Here is a 23,328-nt window from a genome sequence, read left to right on the forward strand (position 1 = left end):
CTCTTTATTTAAGTACTTCCACAAAAAAACATCCTGCATTTAACTAATTTATTATACAGCTTGTTAAAGCCAAGAATGGAGTTGACATTGGACTGAAAATTATACTGGTAACCATTATAATCAAGGGTACGAACTAGCAGTGTCCAAGCTTTTCCACCAATATTAAAAATCTACAAAAGGATTGATTTTGCAATAAGGAAAATGTATCTAATTTTCGTCCTTTGTCTTATCCCTTAAGATCCCTGCTTAAAACCTAGGGGGGGTGGAAGGAGGTTATAGAACCAATTCCCCAGCCCATACCAACAGCGAGATTAAACCTATACGTAATTTAAGCTGTCGTTTGGGGTCAACCAATCGTAGAATCGACGACATCTACATTTGCCCCCCAATATTATTTTAGATTTATTTCGCTTGTTGGTTATACCTTATTCCTGATTCCTAATACATTGTAATAAAGTTTTTAGCATAATCAAGGTTGTAAAAGCAATTTGGTTTAAATTTGAAGGTCAGTGTCTGTAGGACTAAGCTAGAGCTCATTATCTTGAGTAATTTGCCATTTCACAGTCTACTACTTATAGAAACAAATTATGCTAATTTATTCAAAATAATCACTAAACCTTGTCACAAAATTTATTTTGGAGTTTTACATTTTCAGAAAAAATGCGAGGCCATTCTTCAGTGGAGGTCATTGCGTCTTTAACGTATTGTGGCTCTCTATTTTAGGCACATTAGAACCGTCCTATTGATTACAACCTAAGCATGGTGAGTTGTGTAAATGGATATTTCTAATAAGATTAGGCACAATAATATAAGCGAATTATTTCGAAAATCAAGATTAAAAATTATGTCCCTTCAACGTACTGATACTTTAAGTTTATGTTCATTTGTACGAATGTCCGATGTAAAGTATTCAAATAATCACTCTTATTCGTTGGCTTAAAAAATCTTTAAGAGTTTTATGAAATATTTACTATTTGACAAAACTAACAAACTTTTTCTCTAAAAATATTTTAACCAGCAGAAATCATAAATAGGGGTGAACATCACTATTTTATCCACTGTCTTATACCTTAGGATCCCTGCTTTTATATGAATACTAACTTTTATAATAGAAAAATGACGTCATACAATACAAATGACCAATGATAGGCCAATACACAGACTAAATTACCAATGGCAGGTCAGTATACATTTAAATTGACCAATGATAGGCCAATACACAGACTAAATTACCAATGGCAGTCCAGATTATATTTTAACTGACCAATGGTAGGCCAGTATGACGCCGTTTTTTATTGAAACTATAAAAAGCTTCACTGAAACAGACAGACACTGTATTCTTATAAAGTATCAATGCTTACAAAAATTAAAGAAAAAATAATATTTTTACCTATGTAATTTATATATTTCATCATTACATCTTAAAATTTATGCACCAATTCGATTTTTTTTATAAAAAAAAGAAATTATTCAAATATCCTAAGAGATATAATTGTAATTTATCGCGCAGTTAGATTTTCCTAAGTTAACATTTTTAAAAAGTTCATAGATTAAAAAAAGAGTTATGAAGTTTTGAGAAAACCTTTAGCTTTTTGTCTTTATTTTGTGCTTTTTTCATAATTAAAAGGTCTATTTTCAAAAAGATAAGTTAAAATAATTAAAAATTTCATAACACTTTCAAATCCACAACATTTTTTTGTTGATTTTAAATGGTACTTAACATAGATAATGTTATTTTTACACAATTAATATTGGTTTTATCATTTTAGGTAAATAGAAACATTTTATCATCCATATAGGCAATATTTATCACATAGATTATCATAGAAACAATTATAAGGATCATAATAATAGGTAAATAGCCGACAAGTTTTAGGCTATATACACTTGGGGGGAGGGGTTTAGATAAGAGGATGACCTAAATATAATTTCTAAATGAACATGGTATTATTATTATTCTAGAAATAAGGATATGGTAACTCATGATAAGTAGGTTATACACTTAATAAATAATAATTCTGAATTTTTTATCCCAAAGTTTTATTTAGATTATAGAAAATTGGGAAACAGCTTACAGTGCCTAATAAAAAATGACGTCATACAATACAAATGACTAATGATAGGCTAGTATACAATTTACCATTGGTCAATTACAATGCATACTGGCCAATCATTCGTCATTTGCATTGTAAGACGTCATTTTAAATTAGGACCTATAAGCTGCTTCGCTTTTTAAAGGCCAAATTTGATAATTAAAGTATTTAAAATTGTAATAATAATTATATTATTGTAATAATTGTACAGAGAGCTGATTGGTATTAAATTATCTAAATATTTTCCATTGTAGCTGGGTTTACAATTTCATGCTATGTTTCCATTTTCCATTTTAAATGACTAAATTAAGCAATATCAAATTAATGCTTAATGAAATTTGTAAACCTATTTCCAGTATGGCTTCGAAATCGATTAATATCCGCTGGATTAGAACCAGTTTTCAGACACACTAAAAATCATGTATCGTATCGTATTATATCCAGTTTTCTACGAATATAAAAATGTACAATCATAATCTAAGTTTTGTTAGCCTTCGCTATCTCAGGGCTAACAAAACTAAGTTATAATCTTCGAATTACAAGTTTTTGATCCTAAGATAGATGTTTAAATTTTAGTTAATTTTAGATATTTAAAATGGAAAATGTTTTTATTTCTTTATTCTCACAAATATTTATTTAGATTTGTCACTAAGATTTTTCACTTTTTATGAAGGTTTATTGCTATTTTACGTTAAATTATATTTTTAAAATGGCTGTATGATTTAAAACATTTTGAAAATTACTGTGCAAAGATATGTTACCCAAAGAAAACCTATTGCTTATTTATTGCATTATGTCAAGATAAGTAATTAATCATTAATCTGACGATTTGTCGATTTTATTCATGCCAAATACTCTACATATACCCTTCAAAATGCATATTGATTTAAAGCCAACAATTTTGACAGGGTTTGCCATCTTTTACTAATTTTAAATATTGACTAAAACAAAAATCATTTAAAAAAATTCAAAATTAAAATAGCAATAAACCTTTCTGTAATGAAATGTTAAGAATGATAAAGCCCAGTTTCATGTCAGTGTTATGGTTCATATCATCATTTAGGCAGCTTCAAAAGTTTTATTTCACATTAAAGATTGATTTATTGTATTATGAAGTTTTATGATTTGTAGTAAATTTCTTTCTAAAAGCAAGCTTATTATTATGGTTAATTTTAACAAAAAAAATGCATTTTTTAGGATTTTCTCAAGCAATATTGGGTAAAGTTTCTTAGGCTAGAATAGGAAAATTTTATTGGATATGGCTTACTAATTTTTTGTATTATAAATCAAGCAAAATCAAATGAAACTGGGCGATTGGAAATTTGCAAACAAATTAATTTATGCCTTTTCTAAATGTCATACAATCAATCTAATAAGAGCGTCATTTTTCGTAATATTCCGTAAAATTGGATGCAAGCTTCCAGTCAAATGTCGATTAGGTCAAACTGTAATTACGCGTATAATTACACAAAAAAAATAAGTACAGTTTGACCTAATAAGCGCATTTGACTGGAAGCTTGCACCCAATTTTACAGATTAATGCGAAAAAATGACGCTTTTTGTTATTATTAAAATGTTTACTATCAATATTTGATATAAATGTGAACGATATACTCATGTCTCTACTTCATATTATATATGATCATGTAAACTTACTTCAAAACTAGCTTTTATATAAGTATATATTTGTCACATATTCATCTAAAAAATACATCTATAATCGCAAAAAGGGGTCAAAAACAGCAAAAAAGGAACAAGGGCGTTTAAGGTATCAAAATGACTTTTTTTCTACTGAAAAATTATTTTTCGCCTTTTTTGGTTTCTCTCTTTTATAATATGTTTATAAATATTCTAAAGGCTTTTTTCACTAATAAATAAAATTACAATGAAAAACAGTTAACATCTAGAAATTTGAATGAATTAAAATCATTATTAAATAATTTTTTGAGCGTTTTTCCCATTTCTAAATCTAGTGTTTTATAGTAATGTTTTTGTCCAAAAGTAACAAAATAAATTATTTTTCTTCTATTGATATATTTCATTAGCAGTTTTAGAGCCAAGGTTTTAAAATGATTGATTTTATATTATTAGAGATTATTTATTTTGTAAACTTATTCATATTTTTCTGCCCTTATTTACAAATATTTGTTGTAAAAACAATTTTACATATTGACTACAGATCTAAATTCTTTATAAGGCTGATAGTTTGGTTTATCACTTCAATTTTTGTTGCACCTTTCTTTAATAATAAACTTCTAGTATATAACCCTTTAAATTTGTTTAAAAGGTGGCCATATATATAAAATGGTGCTTAGGAAACAAAATAAACTTCTAGATATTTGACTAGGTCATGTATAGTAGAAATTTAGTTGTCGTGTCATATCAAGTTTTTTTTCTTAAAAATTACATAATAATAAAAGACTTTTCTTTGTGTAGTACATATTCAATTCAAAGTTATGTATAAGGGTAAATTTTTACCTTTATACATAGCCTTGATTTGTTTTATAAGCAACATTGAACAACACTATACAGAAATATTTCAATTTCATACTTTAAGCGATTAATTTTCCATTGCAATTATTTTTTTCTTTGGTTTAATATTCAGTATAGTATTGCAGGATCTTTTGTGCTTTGGAGAATACAATTTTTTTTATAATTATATGGCTTGTGTTTTAGGTTAGGTTAAGTATAATACATGATTTATAATCATATATATCAATTTTTTTATTCTCTGAAATACGTTTAGAACATCAAAATGAAATTAGATGCCACTTGGAATTTTTTGCTAACATTTATTATGTTTTTTTTTTGCTTCTAAAATCTTTAATTTATTATTGCTAAAAATCTTATTCATAATGTTTTATTAAAACATATTTCAAAAGATGTAAATTCAACTCCACAAAAGTTTCATTAGGGATCTTAAGGGATAAGACAATGGATAGCAAATTGATGTAAATTCAAATGATAATAAACAAAATGCCCATTTCTGTAGAGTACAAAATCATTGGTTGAAAATTTAAGACACTGATCTTTGAATCAACCAATCAAGAATAAAGGAACCCAACGAAGCCAACGAGAGAAAGAACGTGTTTATCAAAAAACCTTGGGTATAATTTACAGTCCAATGTCCCCCCTCCCTTACTGCTAATAATGTGTCTTTTTATGCGAATATGAAACAATTAGCGGCAGTGATATGACTCCCCATTACTAAACATTAATCACGTCAACATTAAATCCCAAATTTGCATCATAATTCCTTTACACCATAATTAATAGCTGCAAAACACTGTAAAAAAAATCCATCAAAAATACTTCTTTTTTCATCACCAAAATGTGATTTTGAAGATTATTAAAGATGTTTTTTTTAGCATTTTGTGGATTTTTTTACAATGTTTTTATGCTAAAAAGTTGTATGTATTGATGTTCTAAACGTATTCCAGCAAATCCTATATATCATCTAAGAACTTGTGATTTAGGCACTCAGTGGCACTCGCACGTTTGCTTGGGTCCAGCTGTAGCATTGGTAACAACCAGTCTGCAAAGTCCTAGATAGATAGATGGATAGTTAGATAAATAGATTGATAGATAGTTAGACAGTTAGATAGATAGATAATTAGTTAGATAAATAGATAGGTATTTAGTTTGTTAGATAGACAGATTATTAGTTAGTTAGATAGATATATAGGTAGATGAACAGATAGTTAATTAGATAGTTAGTTAAACTCATAATCAAAGTCACAAAATCCTACATGTAGATGAATGGATGGACATATAGATGGATAGATAGTTAGATAAACAGTAATATTAAATTAGACAGTAACCAAAGTAACAAGCAACAAGTAAATTCCTCACAGATAGCTATTTAGTTGGAAGTATATATAGATAGCTAATTAGGTAATAACTAAGATAGACAGATAAAAAGAGACATAGACTATTTATCAGGAGGGTCCTACAAAGAAAGATAGTTGGATGGATAGATAGCCAATTAGATAGTAACCAAGATATATAGATAGAAAGAGACATAGAATAATTATAAACAAGAAAAATCCTAAATAGAAGGGATAGATAGATATCGGAATGGATTGATAGATAGTAAGTAACAAAGATAGATGAATACATAGATAGGCAACAAAAAACATGTAATGCATTTAGATATCTAAAGAGGGTCTTGACTTTAATAGAAATGAGAGCAAAACTGTCAATATGGGATGTTCAAGACTGACACAAAAATTAATAAAATATGTCTTTGACATAGAAATTTAATAAAACAAATAATAAGGTCAGTTAGAACAAATAGGATTTTTGGGCCCTTTACAATATATGCTATACTTCTTGGATGTTTTTAAAGACAGTTGTCCACAGATAAGCAAATAATAAAATGTATACCTGAGCAATTTTAGGGTCCCATTCATACTTCTCAATGAGAACATCAAAAAGAGACCAGGGCTTTAACATATTGATATGCCGTAGCTCACCTAAATACAAATAGATATTTTTAAAAAATTAGTAATCTTTGTTTAAAAGTAACAGGATGTCTATGAGTCTAACGGTCTGCCTGTATGTACCAAAGAATCTCACTAACCGTTGAATTGCTATAGTTCTCATTTACAGTGAAGCTTCTTATAGGCCTTTGAAGGGACACTATATTGGGGGAGTGTTCCTAGGAGAAATCAGTCTAAGAAAAAATAAATTCCTAATTTTTTAGTCCCTCTAGAGATCTCTAGGGGCGTAGTCACCAGTATTGTATAGAGTAAAAAGCATATACACAAAAAAAGTTATGAAGTAAATGCTCATTTGCTAAAGAGTTCTACTTAAGACATCTATTTTTGATATCAGTAAAAAAATAATACATAATGTATAATTTCACAACGAAATATATTGGAATCATCAAAAAATATCCGACATCTATCTTATAGAAGCAAAGAAATTCAAGTTCCCCCTTTAGGCCAACGGTTCAGACGGACGTATATGTAGAATTATGATGTAGCCTCGCTACAAAAATATTAAGCTCTTACCATTTTTCCTAAAGAACTCTTTGCTGTATCTGCCAGAGAAAGCGATATGCTTGGGTATGGGCCCTATCAACTCTATGATGTGGGCTAGGTGGTCCTCATCCCGGCTATAGTCCTCTCCACTGTGAGGCTCAAATAGATAGTCACCTAGATAGATAGATAGATAGATATGCTTGGGTATGGGCCCTATCAACTCTATGATGTGGGCTAGGTGGTCCTCATCCCTACTATAGTCCTCTCCACTGTGAGGCTCAAATAGATATATAGATAGATAGATGGATAGATAGATAGATAGATAGATAGATAGATAGATAGATAGATAGATAGATAGATAGATAGATAGATAGATAGATAGATAGATAGATAGATAGATAGATAGATAGATAGATAGATAGATAGATAGATAGATAGATAGATAGATAGATAGATAGATAGATAGATAGATAGATAGATAGATAGATAGATAGATAGATAGATAGATAGATAGATAGATAGATAGATAGATAGATAGATAGATAGATAGATAGATAGATAGATAGATAGATAGATAGATAGATAGATAGATAGATAGATAGATAGATAGATAGATAGATAGATAGATAGATAGATAGATAGATAGATAGATAGATAGATAGATAGATAGATAGATAGATAGATAGATAGATAGATAGATAGATAGATAGATAGATAGATAGATAGATAGATAGATAGATAGATAGATAGATAGATAGATAGATAGTTGGACAGATAGATAATTATACCTGTGGCTAACTCAAATGCCATACAAGCAGTACTCCAAATATCAGCTGGACAACCATAGCCAGAGCCCAGTAGAACCTCTAGAGCTCGGTATTGGCGGGTCTGAATGTCCTCGGTGAAGTGATGGTCCTAAAATTTATTTCATGTAAATTGTTATCAAATTATTACAATTAAAAGTTTGCTTATATTGATGGAATATGCTGATAAAAATTTTAGATTACTTTTAGCTACCTAAAATGTAAACGAAATGATAATAAATACTTATTGAGTTTAGTTAAATTATAATGATATTACCAATAGTCTTACTATTGGTTTGGGGGATGGTGCACCTCCATACAAACACCCCCTTACAATTTTCAACATCGAAGGATGGGGTGAGCCTTTAGGTGTGTAATACAGATAACCCCCTACATAATTAAAGTGAAATAAGCGTCCTTGAATAGGTAAATTAACGCGCGAAGAGTTTAAAATTTTGTTGTCTCCCTCATAATTCACCCCAACAACAAGAAAATAGTTTACCAGATAACATTTTTGGCGTCATTTTGTTAAAATTGTACTGTAATAATTGACACAACGGTGGTAGAAAAAGATATGAATTATGAAACTTAGAAAAATGATATATCTATTAAGTCTGGGCTGTCAATGTAAAAGTCAAGGAGACTTCTCACACAAGGTGTTCATTCTTTTGTACTAAAATTTTCACCATATTTTTTTTTTAGCTCAGGTAGGTAAGTAAGTATCTGTCCTGTTATATAAAGTACTGAGGATTTTTTTAAAGCTTAAGATTTCGATATCCATTTAGCTTTCTATGTTATTAAAGCATAGTTTTGAGCCATTTTATATTTTTATTTAAGTATTTGAATAATTTTAGGCTATATTTATGATTTATCTGCTCATTTTCAATTCGGAACCCCTGTATGCTAGGGATTCAGCGCGCCGCCTCGACTTTAAAATAAAGATCTAGAAAAAGGTATTGATTGCTCATGAAAGAGGTAACCAAAAAAAATGTCACATTTATTGATTTATTGATAGTATCTACTAATCAAATGGCTGAAAATTCCTTTGAATTGAATTACATTTATTTATTTCTACAATTAATACATATCAGGGATCTTAAGGGATAAGACAATACAATAATATACAACACTGATAATGAAAATAAAATTATTTGTTGAATGGTTTGGACTCTACTAGTTAAGAACCAACAAATCAAAATTCAATAAAAGGTACCAAAGTTTAAAACTTTGAGTACCAGTTAAATTTAAAGTCCAATATACCCTCCCTCCCTGGTATACATTTAAAATTTTGTCTTAATTAAAAAATAATATTCTAATTTGAGGAAACACCTCCTAGACTTAACTGTTTTGAAAATGACTAAAAATATTATGGATAATTGCAGAAACAGGAATATGAATTCTTTTTAATAAAGCTTCAAATTTTGTCGACTTTTCTTTGATTTTCTGTAAAAAGTAATTTCATATAAAGAGTGTTTAGTTATATTTCATGGAAATTAGGTATAACCATTTCACAGCTATAATTATTTATAGCTACTTCTATTAAGTTTTAGTTTGGTTTTTGATAAATGATAATATATACATGAAGCTTAGTGCCTAATGCCTACTAAAGATTGTTGTTTATGGGTGGATTTATATGATGTGCAGATAATACTTTAGATTATTGTTCTCTTTCTATGTTGATGTAAAAATTGTTTTGACTAAGTTTTGTGACTATTCCGGAATAGAGAAAACAAAGGGATAGGGCATTAGACATTAATGAAACCTCCCTCCTAATTATAGAGCTTAAATTTATAACTTTGTTTCGCCATTATGATTGGGTGAAAGAAAGGATTGTAGATTATTTTTAAACGCCAGTGTCCTTTCCCTACCTGAGCAAAGGATAGATTACAAGTTGCACAAAATTTACAATTTTCAGAATCAAGACGACGAAAAAACATCTGGGAAAAATAACAAGGATTTGCATATTCATAGCTGCCAAGCAAAAATAATTGACCGAAGACCATTACTGATTAAGTGGTGAGAATGCCTTGGCCTTTAAAAGGCACAACAAGTATTACCCACCAAACACTGTTGGATGTCATAATATTCTGGACTAGGGATCTTGAGGAATGATACAATGGACGATAAAGTGATGTATATCCCCAATTATGACAAACAAAATTACTAATTCTATAAGATACAAAATGAATGAGAGAACATCTTTATAAAACTTTGGGTGCCAGCTTAATTTACAGTTCAATGTCCATACTAAAATTCCTCAGGAAGTGGCAAATGTAAACAAGTAAGTAACCAGTGACTCTTAATAATAAATAATTTGCATAATGATTCCTTGAGTGACCTGGCATACTCTTAAATGCAGATAACAGTTAGCTGCGCTCCTAATAAAACTTAGGATAGTAAAATGATTTTATCTTTCTTTTATTTTATCAGGATATTGCAATTTCCAAGGATACAAATGGATAAGACAATGGCCGATAAATTGATGTACATCCCTAATGATCATACACAAAAATACCCCTTCTGTAGATTAAAATTAGGGTGGAACCGTTTGAACACTCAACTTAATGAATTAAACCAATCCAAATTCACTAAAGTCCACAAAGTTGTTAAGCCAACGAATAAGAAAACTTTATTATAAAACTTTGGGGACTAGTGTAATAAACAGCCCAATGTCCCCTCTCTCTGACAATTTCTTTCTTTCTTATTGATTTATACTTTTCCATTCTTGTAATTTTGTTTTGGCTGGAAATTCCACGGATAGGTAAATGGAATTAGAATTTAGTTTTACAGGTTAGCTTTTGTACAATCAGAATCGATCCGCCTATTCGTTCATTCGTGATGGGTTGTTCTGAACATGTTAGAATTATTTGATTGATTTCAGACTATGCATTTGGATTCCTTAAAAAAAAGTATAACCCCAAAAACAATATTTTGTAAACGGTAATTCAAGAAGAGTTGACCGTTTCAAGATCAATTGAGCCGAATGGAAATTTTCTCTTTGCTGTTAATTGGATTTTTTGTTTTTATACTTTAGCTGTGAAGTACTAATTTCTATATTGGGTAAGTTGATTTATCATCCAATGACCTATCCCTGCATCCATACAGACGCCGCTGTTGGAAAATATAAAATGTTTCAGACATTGTAAATATCAAATTGGAATATTGGAAGCAAGTTTTTATTGTTTTTGGAAATGAACTTTTGGAGGAGTGATACTATTCGAAGATTTATTGAGAATTTTTATAAAAATATACGAAATGTACTTTCAAAAATTATTTTAAGTAAAAGATTTTTAGTCGATAATATGGCCGATAAATAGATGTACTGTACAATTACATCCTCAATAATGTTACACAAAATTATCCCTTCTGTAGATCAATTAGTAGTTAAAACGTTTGAAAATTCAACTTAATAAACCAACCAATCAAATTTAAATTGAAGTCACCAAAGTTGTTAAGTCAACGAATAAGAAAACGGTATTATGAAACTTTGGGGAATAGTGTAATAAACAGCTCAACGTCCCCTTTCTCCCTGTACTTTAAAATAACCTAATTAATAGATAGATAGCTAGTAGATAAATTAATAAATAGATGATTGTTAAGTAAATTAAATATAAGTCTTGTAAAGTTTATATTGTCTGGATGACTTAGTCTAGAACTCTTAAATTCACTTCAAAAGTATATATTGTATACACAGTACAGTTAAGAACAGGGGCAGATAATATGCAATTCTAATCAGAAAGAGAGGGGACAATGGGCTGTTTATTACACTAGTCTCCAAAATTTTATAATAACATTTTCTTTTTCATTGCCTTAACAACTTTGGGGACTTTATTGAATTTTGATTGGTTGATTCATTAAGCTGAGTATTCAAACGTTTTAACTACAAACTTTAATCTACAGAAGGGGTATTTTGTGTATCAACATTGTGGATGTACATCAATTTATCGGGCGTTGTCTTATCACTTTAGATCCCTGGTCTGAATGGCTTAGTCTAGAACTCTTAAATTCACTTCAAAAGTATATATTGTATACACAGCAAAAGTTCATTTAAGAACAGGAGCAGTTATTAAGCAAATGTAATCGATGTAAATCATGCAATAATTGTGAGAAAATAAGTTTATGTGTTCATAAAAAAGCTCAATTTTGTTGTATTTAAATATACTTTCTTAGGGGATAACAAGAAAGGAATGAACATTTGACTCCAAATTATACGGGTACTAAAAGATTTAAAAGCACATATAAAAAAACTTTAATCTACAGAATAGATAATTTTGTTTATTGTAATTTGGAAAAAGCAAATGGGCGTCAATTTATTTCCATTATCTTATCCCTTAAGATCCCAGGGAATAAAGGATTAGGTGTTAATTAAGATGTTCAAATCACTTTTGGGCACAATGGCGACCAAGAAATTTATCTTTATTGTCTTATCCCATAAGATTCAAGGGAGCTCATTAATGCGTTAAACTAATGTTTTTTAAATACTTATCAGCACGCCTCTTAGTTAAAAAAAATGATATTGATTGATTAAAATCTGTGGAAATAGATTCCTATTTGTGAGTGGTAGTAGTAAAGTAATTTAATTTAATATTCAATATTCTCTAAGCTTACATGCATGGCGTTTCTGCAACATAGAGAGGGAAGGGATATTGGAATAAAAATTATACTAGTTTTTATTAACACGCTCTCACATTCGTTGGTACAATACCTTTCTGTACATTAAAATTATTGCTGACAATTTTTGAAAACTGCTATTTTTATTTTCGCCCAATCAAGCTTTAATAAAATTATAATTTACAGTTTAACGTCCAGTGTAGCATAGAAACTATTTTGTTAATGTTAGCTTGTTATTGCTACGCTTCTTTTGAACAATGGATATGGTTTTACTTGTAAGTACTAAAATAAATATGGCTATTGTAAGCAGTTTTTTACCCCCCTCTTCCAATGAATGCCGTGTTAGATATTTGAAGACTTGTTATTTAAAATTTTTGATAAAACATCTACACTACTATATACTACTGGAAGAGAATCTAATCTAATATTGAAGCATATGCAAGAGGACTTAACTCTAGACAATATATGTACTTTAAATTACATTTTCAAATTTTATGGAAATTATTTGAATGTCTGAAATCCACAAGGAGGAAGGGAATGGACTTTGAACAATAAATTACACTGGTACCCAAAGTTGTATACCCACGTTTTCTTAGTCTTTTATTAGTACTTTTATTGAATTATCATTGGTTAGTTCAAAACTAGTATTGTCTTAAATTTTCAATTATAATTTAAATCTACATAAGAGGCAATTTTGTTTACCATCATTGGACATGTACATTAATTATTGTCCATTTTATTATTGGTAGACCGAGTTCTACATTTTAGGGAAACTTCATATACTTCTTTGGATGGGTTTATTCTCTCTCACTCACATTGAATGCAGAAAATCCTATATCTTAGGGGCGAAACCACTATTTTTTTAGGAAGTACAATGTTTCTTTTAAAACATCTACTTTAGACTATATTTACATTTTTTTTATAGAAATATCGTTACATAGTATTTATGGGTTTTTAGTGTTAAACTTTATGTAAGTTAATGTCAATTGTTACCAAAAAGAATATCCTGTTTCAACAAATTAACGGTTAGCGTTAAAACTAAGTATGGACTTATATACCATACTATAAGAGTAGCTGAGCTATGATGAAATAAAACTTACAATCCAACAGGCGTTGCCCAGATCAGCTATCTTCACCTCAAGGTTTGGACACACTTGATGCACTGGGTCCTGAAATCATGAATAAGGTTATAAGAGACAGGTAGACCTTTTTGAAATAAATAAATCTACAGCATGAATTAAGTTGTATTCCTTGCCTAAGTAAATATTATTTTAATCTAATGAGATTTTCTTCTGACATAAATACAATTTTCTTTTGATTTTAATAAACTATTTTTGCAATGACAAATTGAAACAAGTCTTTAAGTATCTTAGCAAAAATATCATATAAGAGAGATTTTACAAGACACCGCAACAGACAAACCCATAATTTGGGTGTGAAATTTTTCTAATTTCAAAAGGCATTAAATCAAGGTGCTAAGCGCGGAAAAAAATATTTTTTTGAGAGAGAGAGGGAGGGGTTAGGGTAGTCAGTACAGCAGCCCCAAGTTCTCCTTTTTTAGTGGGGCAGGGGGGACAACCCTTTACTCCTACCCTTGGACGTCCTTGAAAGAACAAGGTTAGAGTTACTTCCTTTATTTTCTAGTTTTTACAAAATTAGCTTAATTAATTACTTTCCTTAGTTTGACCAACAAAGTGGAGATTTTATCAGTTGGGCGATTTTTAAACCAGCTTATTTGTGTAATTATTCGCACAGTTACTGTAAAACTATATCAGCCTAGTTTTGTATTACAATTTAGTTTTTTTTTACTAGTTCAGCCAAGAAACCCTACCCTCAATTTAAGAAAGATAAGGGGGGAGGATGATTTTTTTCTTGTGTTAATATGATTGGCTAGGTTAGGTTGGGTTACATTGGATAAAGGGTAGCTTGGCCCCGCAGGGTTAGAGCACTTCAAATATAGGCCAAAATATTTTTAACCCCATAATTAAAAATCTATTTAAAAATAGTTGGTGGGGGAATGGTATCTGTGCTCGTAATGCAATTGGAGGAAAACGTATACGCCATACTTTAAGAATCGGTATATTGGTTGGACCGCAAATAAATCATTTTTCTGGTATGATAAAGTAATGATAAAGTGCCAATTATATTCTATTTATGGTTTTTGCACTATACCGACTTTAAGTAAAAAAAGCCTTTCAAGCAAAAAATATAAATTTATATACATTTTGTGATATTTTGACCATTAGATTAGAAAATTTGTATACAAAATACTCTGACTTTGATTTTGATTCTTCATGTTATCTTGAAACCCCTCCAGTAAACCAACCCTTTTTGTTGATTGCACATCCTTTGTTACTTACATTATTTACTGGGTGTTGCAAGCTGTGCCTTTTACCGCGCGGCTGGGGTTTAGATCGACTTAAACAGCCGCGGCTTAGTTCAGATTAGATCAAATGCGGCTATTGGGAGCCGAATAGAAAAAATTGTGGCTACATCTAGAGCTTATTAATAGTATTGTTTAAGCCGCGCGGATGAGACGCATTAAAAAAATAACCAGAAAATCTACAAACAAAAATAACAATACTCATAAGTTGCAATTACTTTATTAAAAAATATGAACCTGGACGTGTAAAAAATGTTAGGCTAGAACAGAGTAGCTGATTAGATAGATAGATAGATGGACAGATAGATAGATAGAACCTGTACGTGTGAAAAATTGCGGGCTAGAACAGATTAGCTGATTATGTAAGTTGAAGTGTAAAGATTCTCGTGTAGCGGGTCACAAAAATTTCAAGATACAAACAGCTTGCGGGTGTTTTTTTTTTATAAAACTGAGATTTATTCTGTGGCAAATTTAGCCAAAGTAATTGGTCGTTAATTGTTAATTCTAATATTAAATATTTTAGCAGATTTTTGGTAACAAATAGTGTAACTACAGAGGCAGAATTATACCACCCTGAAAATTAGAATATGCGAAAAGTGTCATGTGTGACGTCACAAGAATACGTCTATTATCCATCGCTTTTTTAGGGGTTTCCATTCCCACTTCTCCTATCATACTTCCTCTTTAGATGTGTTTTTATGACGTCGTACATAACACTTTCCACATATCATAAATATTTTGTTCATAAATGATCATTACTAAAGCAAATATTAGCTATTAAACAATCAAAAGAAATGTGAGGTTCAAAAAGTTGTAATTTTGCTATTTTCTAGAATAGCAACGACGTAATTTTGTGCGAACATTTCATTTTTGCAAATTTTTGACTTCAAGGTTCAATACTTGACGTATATGTGTTTTAAATTACTTTTACAATTATTTCAAACTAACATTTCTAGTCATTTACATCCAACTTTTTAGTGTTGTGAATCAATAACAATGCAAGAGTTGTTGTAAGCAAACAATTGTGATTTTGTTTATTAATTCTTTTTTAACAAGGATGACATTATCCATACGCAAGACCTGCGACTGTGTCATAACACGAAGCTCATCCGAAGCTATGTCAGGTGCGCTACATTAATACTTAGAGTAGGGGGGGGGGGATGCCTTGGTTTGAAATAGGTGCTATCCATTACTTTATAAGTTAGAAATACCAGACAAAGAACGTTCAATCAAAGATTTGGTTGTTTCAAGGACGTTTGGCCATATAACCATGCAAAATACATCATTAAGCAAGGTTTTTTTACAGAGATCTCGTGGTGTATCCCGTATGAGGCAACCTCATAACATATCAATTTCATGTGTGTTAATGCACTTCGATGAACTTCATGACTTCAATATAAATGATTTTCTCGTATTCATTCGAATCCGGTAGATAGGAACCGGTTCTCATCCATACGAAAAAACTATGTATTATATCCAGCTTTCTAATAATATGAAAATGTACAATCATAAGATTAAACTAGTTTTTTTACTGCACCTCGGGGCTAAATTATAATTTTAATCTTATAATTGTACATTCTATACCCGCGGAAAGCTGTTTATAATACGATGCGAGAAATAACTATTACCTCTTTTAATTTGTTATTAGAGAAATTAGCCACCTCGTCTTCCATACTTTCTGTCCAGTAATCATCTAAATAATAAGGTTATTAGTCGAAATATAACACAAAATTTATATAATAATGTCTATAGAAAGCACAGCTTATTATAATTTTTATCTGAATTCTGCTTTTTCGTTTTTGTTAATAATTCGTTATATAGCTATAAAGTTAAAAATCCGTTAAATAAAAAGGAACTGTAGAGAATTAAGTTTATGGACTATTTAAATGCACTAAAAAGAAATTAAAAAAAAAACATATTTTGAATTAAAAACAACCTTAAGGTTTTTGCAATTTCATTCATTTTTTTCTGACTTGACAAACGTAGATTTTAACAAAAATATAAATCTAATGATTTTTGTTTTAATATTCATGGAATATTGTCTGTTATACGGTGCTATACATGATTTTTCAGTATAGCTGAAATCCAGTTCTTATTCATCGAATATTAATCGGGATTACAGTAAAAGTGTCGAACTATGACGTCAGAAAAAATTAACAATTAACCAATGAGAGGCCGCTATATATTTTACCACAGTGAATACTGGCTTCTTATTGGTTAATTGTAATTTTTTCCTGACGTCATAGTTCGACACTTTTACTGTTTTCTTAATCGGTTTCTAAGCCATACTGTAAAAAATATTTTATATCTTACCTTTAGGATTTGAATTCATGGTGGAACCCATCTAAAAAAAAAAAAAAAACATAAATAAATTAAATATGGGGACACTGGACTGCCTATTACTCCAGTACCCAAAGTTTTATATTCACGTTTTCTTATTCGTTGTTTTTAAAACTTTGGAGGACTTTTATTAAATTGTGATTTGTTGGTTCATAAAATTAAGTGTCCAAACGTTTCAACCCCAAGTTTTAATCTAAAGAAAGGGTAACTCCGTTTATCATCATTAAGGATGTACATTATACATCAATTTATCGTCCATTGTCTTATCCATTAAGATCCCTGCTAAAAACAAACAATATATTTTTGCTAAAATGTAAAATCTATTAATAATTAATGTCAAAATGCGTCATTGGGCCTAACAAAAATAGGATAGATTTGTGCAATAAAATCTAATTGAAAATTCAAAGAAATGGTAACTTATTATATTATATGATATGACGTTTAGTGAATATTATTGTTCCAAGTAAATAAGACAAGGTTATGCAGTTGACAATTCTGAAATTGTCTACATGCGGCTGCGGGTCACTTAAAAAGATTGTATCTACTGCAGTTCACTGTAAAATATTGCTGGTAACGCAATTTTCCAAAAATCTATTAACTTTAAAGGCTGCTAGTTGCCAAACGGCTGAACGTACAGATCATTTCCGCACACTGTTTTAAGCAGCATAAAAAGGCCTACAAATAATCTGGAATAGCCATAAATCAATAATGCATAATTATCTCGCAGTGCAGAGAAATGCGCGAAAAAGACCTATTTTACGCGTTTTTTCTTTAGTGAAGCTTTCCCTGTGCATTATTGGATCTTGGTTATTCCAAATTATTTGTAGGACATCTTATGCCGCTTAAAATGGTGTACGTTCAGCCGTTTGGCAGCTAGCAGCCTTTAAAATTGAAAATTGCGTTACCATGAACTGCAGTAGATCCAAAAGATTGACTTTAGTTTAAGGTTGCCACGGATGCAGATCAAATCTTGTCACTAAATATCAGAGGTGGACAACGAAATAAATTGTATGATTAAGTGCCATGTAAATCATACTTGTGCACAAACTCTAAAAATACGTTCTATCATTCGTTGATTTAAAAATTTGAGTAATCTTATTGAATCTAGAATGACTAGCAGTGTCCAAACTTTTTCAACAAATAATTTAAATCTACTTATTTAGTGGTAACTTTGATTATCATCATTAGGGATGTATATAAGTTTATCATCCAACGCCTTATCCCTTAACATCCCTGAATTTTATGGATACACAATTAAGAAATGATTGATCTTCCAATGTCCAAAAGCAATTAATACATCATCCATTGTCCTATCTGTACCTGATTATAAGTTAAGCATTGTGAGTGTGTGTGTGTATATGTGTGTGTGTGTGTGAGTGTGTGTGGGTGTGTATGTGTGTGTATACGTGAAATGTTACTTTAATATGTTTCAAATATAAATGCAATATCTACCAGGGAGGGAGGGGACATTGGACTGTTTAGTATACTAGTCCGCAATGTCTTATGATTACGTTTCTTATTCGTTGGCTTAATAACCTCGGGGACTTTTATTGAGTTTTGATTGGTTGGTTTATTAAAATTGAGTGTCCAAACGTTTCAACTAATTGTAAGAAAGGGTAATTTTATCATTATTGGGGATGTACATCAATTTATCGGCCATTGACTTATACCTGAATATCTAAACATATCATATACGCTATACAATGTTAAAAATACAGGGTGGTCAAAATTATAATGTGTTTGAAGTTAGGTTACCTGTCGCTTTAAGCAATTTTTGTTTGGCATTTTAAGATATTACTAAAAGTAAGTGACAGTCCTTTAGCACTAAATTTTACATTGCAAATATGATAGTAAGACTCATTAGCCTGGCCGTTTTAGAGATCTTAAGTGTCACCTTCAAATAATCTTCTTAGATAGTCACCCTATAAATACACATAAAACCGATATATACAGTTTGCATTCTCTATGTTTATTCATGCAACCAAAATCTTTATATAGCAATTAAATTTTAAATAGATATTAGAGTAAAACACTAGAGAGAGAAAAGGGTTAAATAACTGTATCTTCCCATCGCAACCGTCTTGTGCAACCTTTCTATTGGGTCATTGAAAATCAACTAATAGTGTCGCTTTTATTAACACAGCCAAGTAGCAGAAAATAATTTAGAAGCAGACAAAAGAGGTATTTGAAAAAGAAAGGGAGGTAGTTGTCTGTATATACATCTAGATCTGTTAAATAGATGCAATTCTTCAAATTACGATCAGCACTTACAGACAAAGGTCGTGCAATCACTACTTCCATCCACAGATTATACTTAAACATTAAAAGCAAAAGTCTTGGTCTTAGTGGCATGTTTTTAAATGGTAGAGTTAAAAAGCAATTTCTGCGGATTTTTAAAATCTTATTTCCTACATAGTAAAAACTCTGCATTTACATTATGCATTTGACATGTGAATATTCAACAAAATATATCCATCTATCTATCTATATTGTAAATATCTATCTATCTTTATTATTGCTATCTATTCCTCTATCTATATGTACATGTATTTATATAGGCTTCAATGTAAACAAGGATGACAACATTCATAAAAGCGAAGGTAGGACAAACGAACATTAACACTTGTAAATTGTATAAACTGAATATAAATGTATAAGTAAAAACAAACATTTTGTACATAGCATTGTACTTTGTTGACTTAGAAATCAGTATTAAAAATCAACATGTTTAAAATGGGCGTATGAACATTCTAGTAGAGATTATAGAGTTGCAACGCTTTCTAAAACGTACCTAACTACATCAGGAATCACTATGCAAGGTTTGAATTCGAAAGGACAATTCTAATCTGTTTAAATTAACGAAAAGAGCTAACCGTTACGGACGGACGGACTGACAGACCTATTATAGAAAAACTTAGCAACTAAAAATATGCAACCTTCATCTAGCTATGTAACCATTTTTATTACAGATATTTATTTACTGAATATCCACAATTTTTTTTTGCATTCCAATATTTATTACCATTTAATATTAAAAAACTACCTTTTATCATGTCAAAATAATCGTTTAAAAAGAAGCGAAGCTAGTAGCTACTCTATATGTCCTTCTACATGTCTGTATGTCCTTGTGTTTGTCCGTAAGGCTATTGTTGTTTTACTTTTATAATACACTATTTAACATAGAGCTGAAAGATAAATAAAATTAGAGAAAAAAGTTGTTTTCATATATAAAATATCAGGCACCATATAATACTATACCTATGCAGAGCACTATTGGCTAACATGGATGGAAAACGACGTTCATAAGTGCTTTTAGATGTAGCTGAAGGATACATCTAAATATTTACAATCGTTTAATTTGATTTTTATTTCCTTTTCCTTTTTCAATTTTTAACATTTAACATTCTTCATTATCTAACACTGTCATCAATAATTGGCTGTCTATATTTCCTTTAATCTAAATAGATTCGTTACAATTGGTTGTATCATCCTTGTTAAAAAAACGTTATTAACAATTACAATATCTATAAAGAGAAGCTTTCCTAAAACAAAATTTGAATTTTTAGTCATAAGTGACCAAAAAGTGACCTAAAGTATATAAAAAACTTTCCATCCAAATAATAAAATGAATTCTATTGGTATAAACTATTTTCAAATATATTTTTCTTTGTAGAAATATGATGTTAATCCTATTTGAATTGCTTTAACCATTAAACTTTGCCCATTCAAACTTTAAATCTACATTTTTCAATCAGAATTTTTTAGGATTTTGCCCTTGGAAAATTATTTTATTTAAATTTAATCCTGCTAAACTTAGTGCCCTGTGCTGTCTTACTTAATTTCAATGGTTTATGTTTAAAGTAGCTTTTTTGTAAAATTGGTTAATGTTATACATTGGCCGATAAATTGATGTACAACTCCAATGATGACACACAGAAATATCCCTTCTTTAGATTAGAATTAGTGGTTGAAACATTTCAACACTCAACTTAATGAACCAACCATTTACTAAGGTCCACAAAGTGAAAACATTATTATAATACTTTACTGTTTTTTTGTTGTTGTTTTTTTTAAAGTAGTTATCCTATTTAGTTAAGCTGCTGTGATAGTATGTCCAAAAATTTGACAAAGATAATCAATGATGATAAACAAAATTACTCATTGTTTAAAATTGAATATTCTATATATTTTTTAATATTTAGTAAAATTTGGACGAAAATTTTTATTTTACACTTGCAAAATATGAAAAACTTTCATTGAAAACAAATTAATTAAATTAGTCTGTAAAGTGTTTTAAAGTATTTGCTTTGCAATTATAAAAAAAGTTTTCTGTACACTTTTTAAACAGTATTATTCAACAATTTATATCGTGTACTTTTAAACTAACTAGACGATGGCAGACAAATTCAAGTTCCAATATTGAACAGTACATCTGCATTTATGGGTTTATAAAAATACAAAGCAAAGCGATATTTGAAACCTAATATTTATATATTAACTGTTTTTTTACTTATACTTTTAAAACTTTCGTTCTTTCTCCGACTAGCAAGACATAGCACTGATATAATAATCCTTTTCATTCTCTTTAGTCTGAGATAAGACAAAGAACGATAAATTGAAGAATATCCCCAAATAATTTATTCTTTCTAAAGGTCAAATAATTGATTAGAAATTTTGTACACCAACTCCACATTTAAAAGTACCTAATGTTTTTGATTAAGCAAATGAAAGAACTAGGGTTGGGCCGGATATCCGGCCATTTTCAATATCCGGCCGGATACCGGATATTGAAACTATCCGGCCGGATATCCGGCTCTATAATTTTTTATACTTTACACCAAAAATCTCTGCTTTTTAAAATCTTAAATGGCTATAATTTTCTCATTATTGAAGCTAGAAGAACATTTTTTCTGAATAAGTTTAACTTTATGTAAATTTATATAAGATTTCTGAAGAAATTTTTTTTTTACTACTTTAATATCTGGTAATTTGGCCGGTTATCCGGCCGGATATCCGGTAATTTGGCCGGATAACCGGATATTTGCCGGATATCCGGCGTTGGCCGGATATCCGGCCGGTTACCGGATATCCGGCATTTGAAATCAGCCAGATATCCGGTATCCGGTATCCGGCCAAAAAAGTATCCGGCCCAACCCTAGAAAGAACGTGTTTTGGTAATAGCATATTTAAAATTGTAAAGCACAACCTTATCCTACCCCCCTATTTTGAACTAAATTAAAAATTAAATATTGTTTATGTACCTGATGTTCTGGGCAGATAAGATCATCCCTCTGACCGCCACACATGACCAGACCATCCCCTGGGTCCCGCAGGGCTCCACTGCAACCTCCAGTGGTTGCGCTCAGGTGTTCTTCACTTACTGCACATCCGCCTGTACTAACCTTTAACATAATAAACTTTAGAATAGGAAAATGTGTTGAATAATTTTAATTACTACGCATTTTATATAAACCTAATAGCGGCTTCGCCCCTAAATTCTAAAATTGGGGGGGGGGGGTTGTCCCACCCTCCAAGAAAATAGCCTAAAACCACCGCAGGACCATTTGGTATATTTCCTACAGAGTAGAATCCAATCAGTTCAGTGGTTACCGAGATCTTAAAGGACAGACGGACAGACTGACAGACAGACAGACAGACAGACATAATTTAAATTTGTATTATAGACTAGCAGCTTAGCCCCTAGCCTCTAACGAACAATCTATCTTTAATGATTAGTACATCACAAAATCCTTACCTCTGGAAGGCTCATACTATTGACTGTTACTGCGCTGATAGCAGCCCCGGCTGATACAGAGTCCTCTGGATTACTAGAGCTGCTGCCAAGCTTTCGTCTAAATAAAGTATTTAATTAAAAACATGATAATGACTATTTAGTATAATAAAAATTAATCAAATCTACATCTTTAAATATCAACGCTAAGAATGTAAACAAAGGTTATAGTCCTCTTCGTGGCAAAGCCTCTTAAGGGGCGTTCGTCATATTTTAACAAAACAAACATAATGGAAATATTAAAACAAGCCAAACATACGGTTTAATAATACAAGTAATAACAATGATTTCAAAAAAATATATCCTCAAATAATTATTGTCA

The 23,328-nt window shown here is 30.3% G+C and overlaps 1 protein-coding gene across 4 annotated transcripts in view; it reads right to left on the reverse strand.

Annotated features, from left to right (window-relative positions):
- Positions 1-1,383: 1,383 nt before the first annotated feature.
- The window catches only part of LOC145314719 (SRSF protein kinase 3-like), a 144,680-nt gene continuing 122,735 nt past the window's right edge, over positions 1,384-23,328 (reverse strand). For all 4 annotated transcript variants that reach the window (XM_080154749.1, XM_080154746.1, XM_080154747.1 and 1 more), the window contains 9 exons: positions 22,971-23,067; positions 22,477-22,617; positions 17,189-17,219; positions 16,504-16,568; positions 13,593-13,661; positions 7,867-7,993; positions 7,109-7,252; positions 6,480-6,568; positions 1,384-5,638 (listed from right to left, as the gene is read on the reverse strand). In XM_080154749.1, the coding sequence (XP_080010875.1) occupies positions 5,540-5,638; positions 6,480-6,568; positions 7,109-7,252; positions 7,867-7,993; positions 13,593-13,661; positions 16,504-16,568; positions 17,189-17,219; positions 22,477-22,617; positions 22,971-23,067 (862 nt within the window). In that variant the 3' untranslated portion in view covers positions 1,384-5,539. The remainder of the gene's footprint in view (positions 5,639-6,479; positions 6,569-7,108; positions 7,253-7,866; positions 7,994-13,592; positions 13,662-16,503; positions 16,569-17,188; positions 17,220-22,476; positions 22,618-22,970; positions 23,068-23,328) is intronic.

Source organism: Acartia tonsa, chromosome 3 (assembly GCF_053477335.1).
Source record: "Acartia tonsa isolate MP-2025a chromosome 3, ASM5347733v1, whole genome shotgun sequence".
In the NCBI taxonomy this organism is placed as follows: Eukaryota; Metazoa; Arthropoda; class Copepoda; order Calanoida; family Acartiidae; genus Acartia; species Acartia tonsa.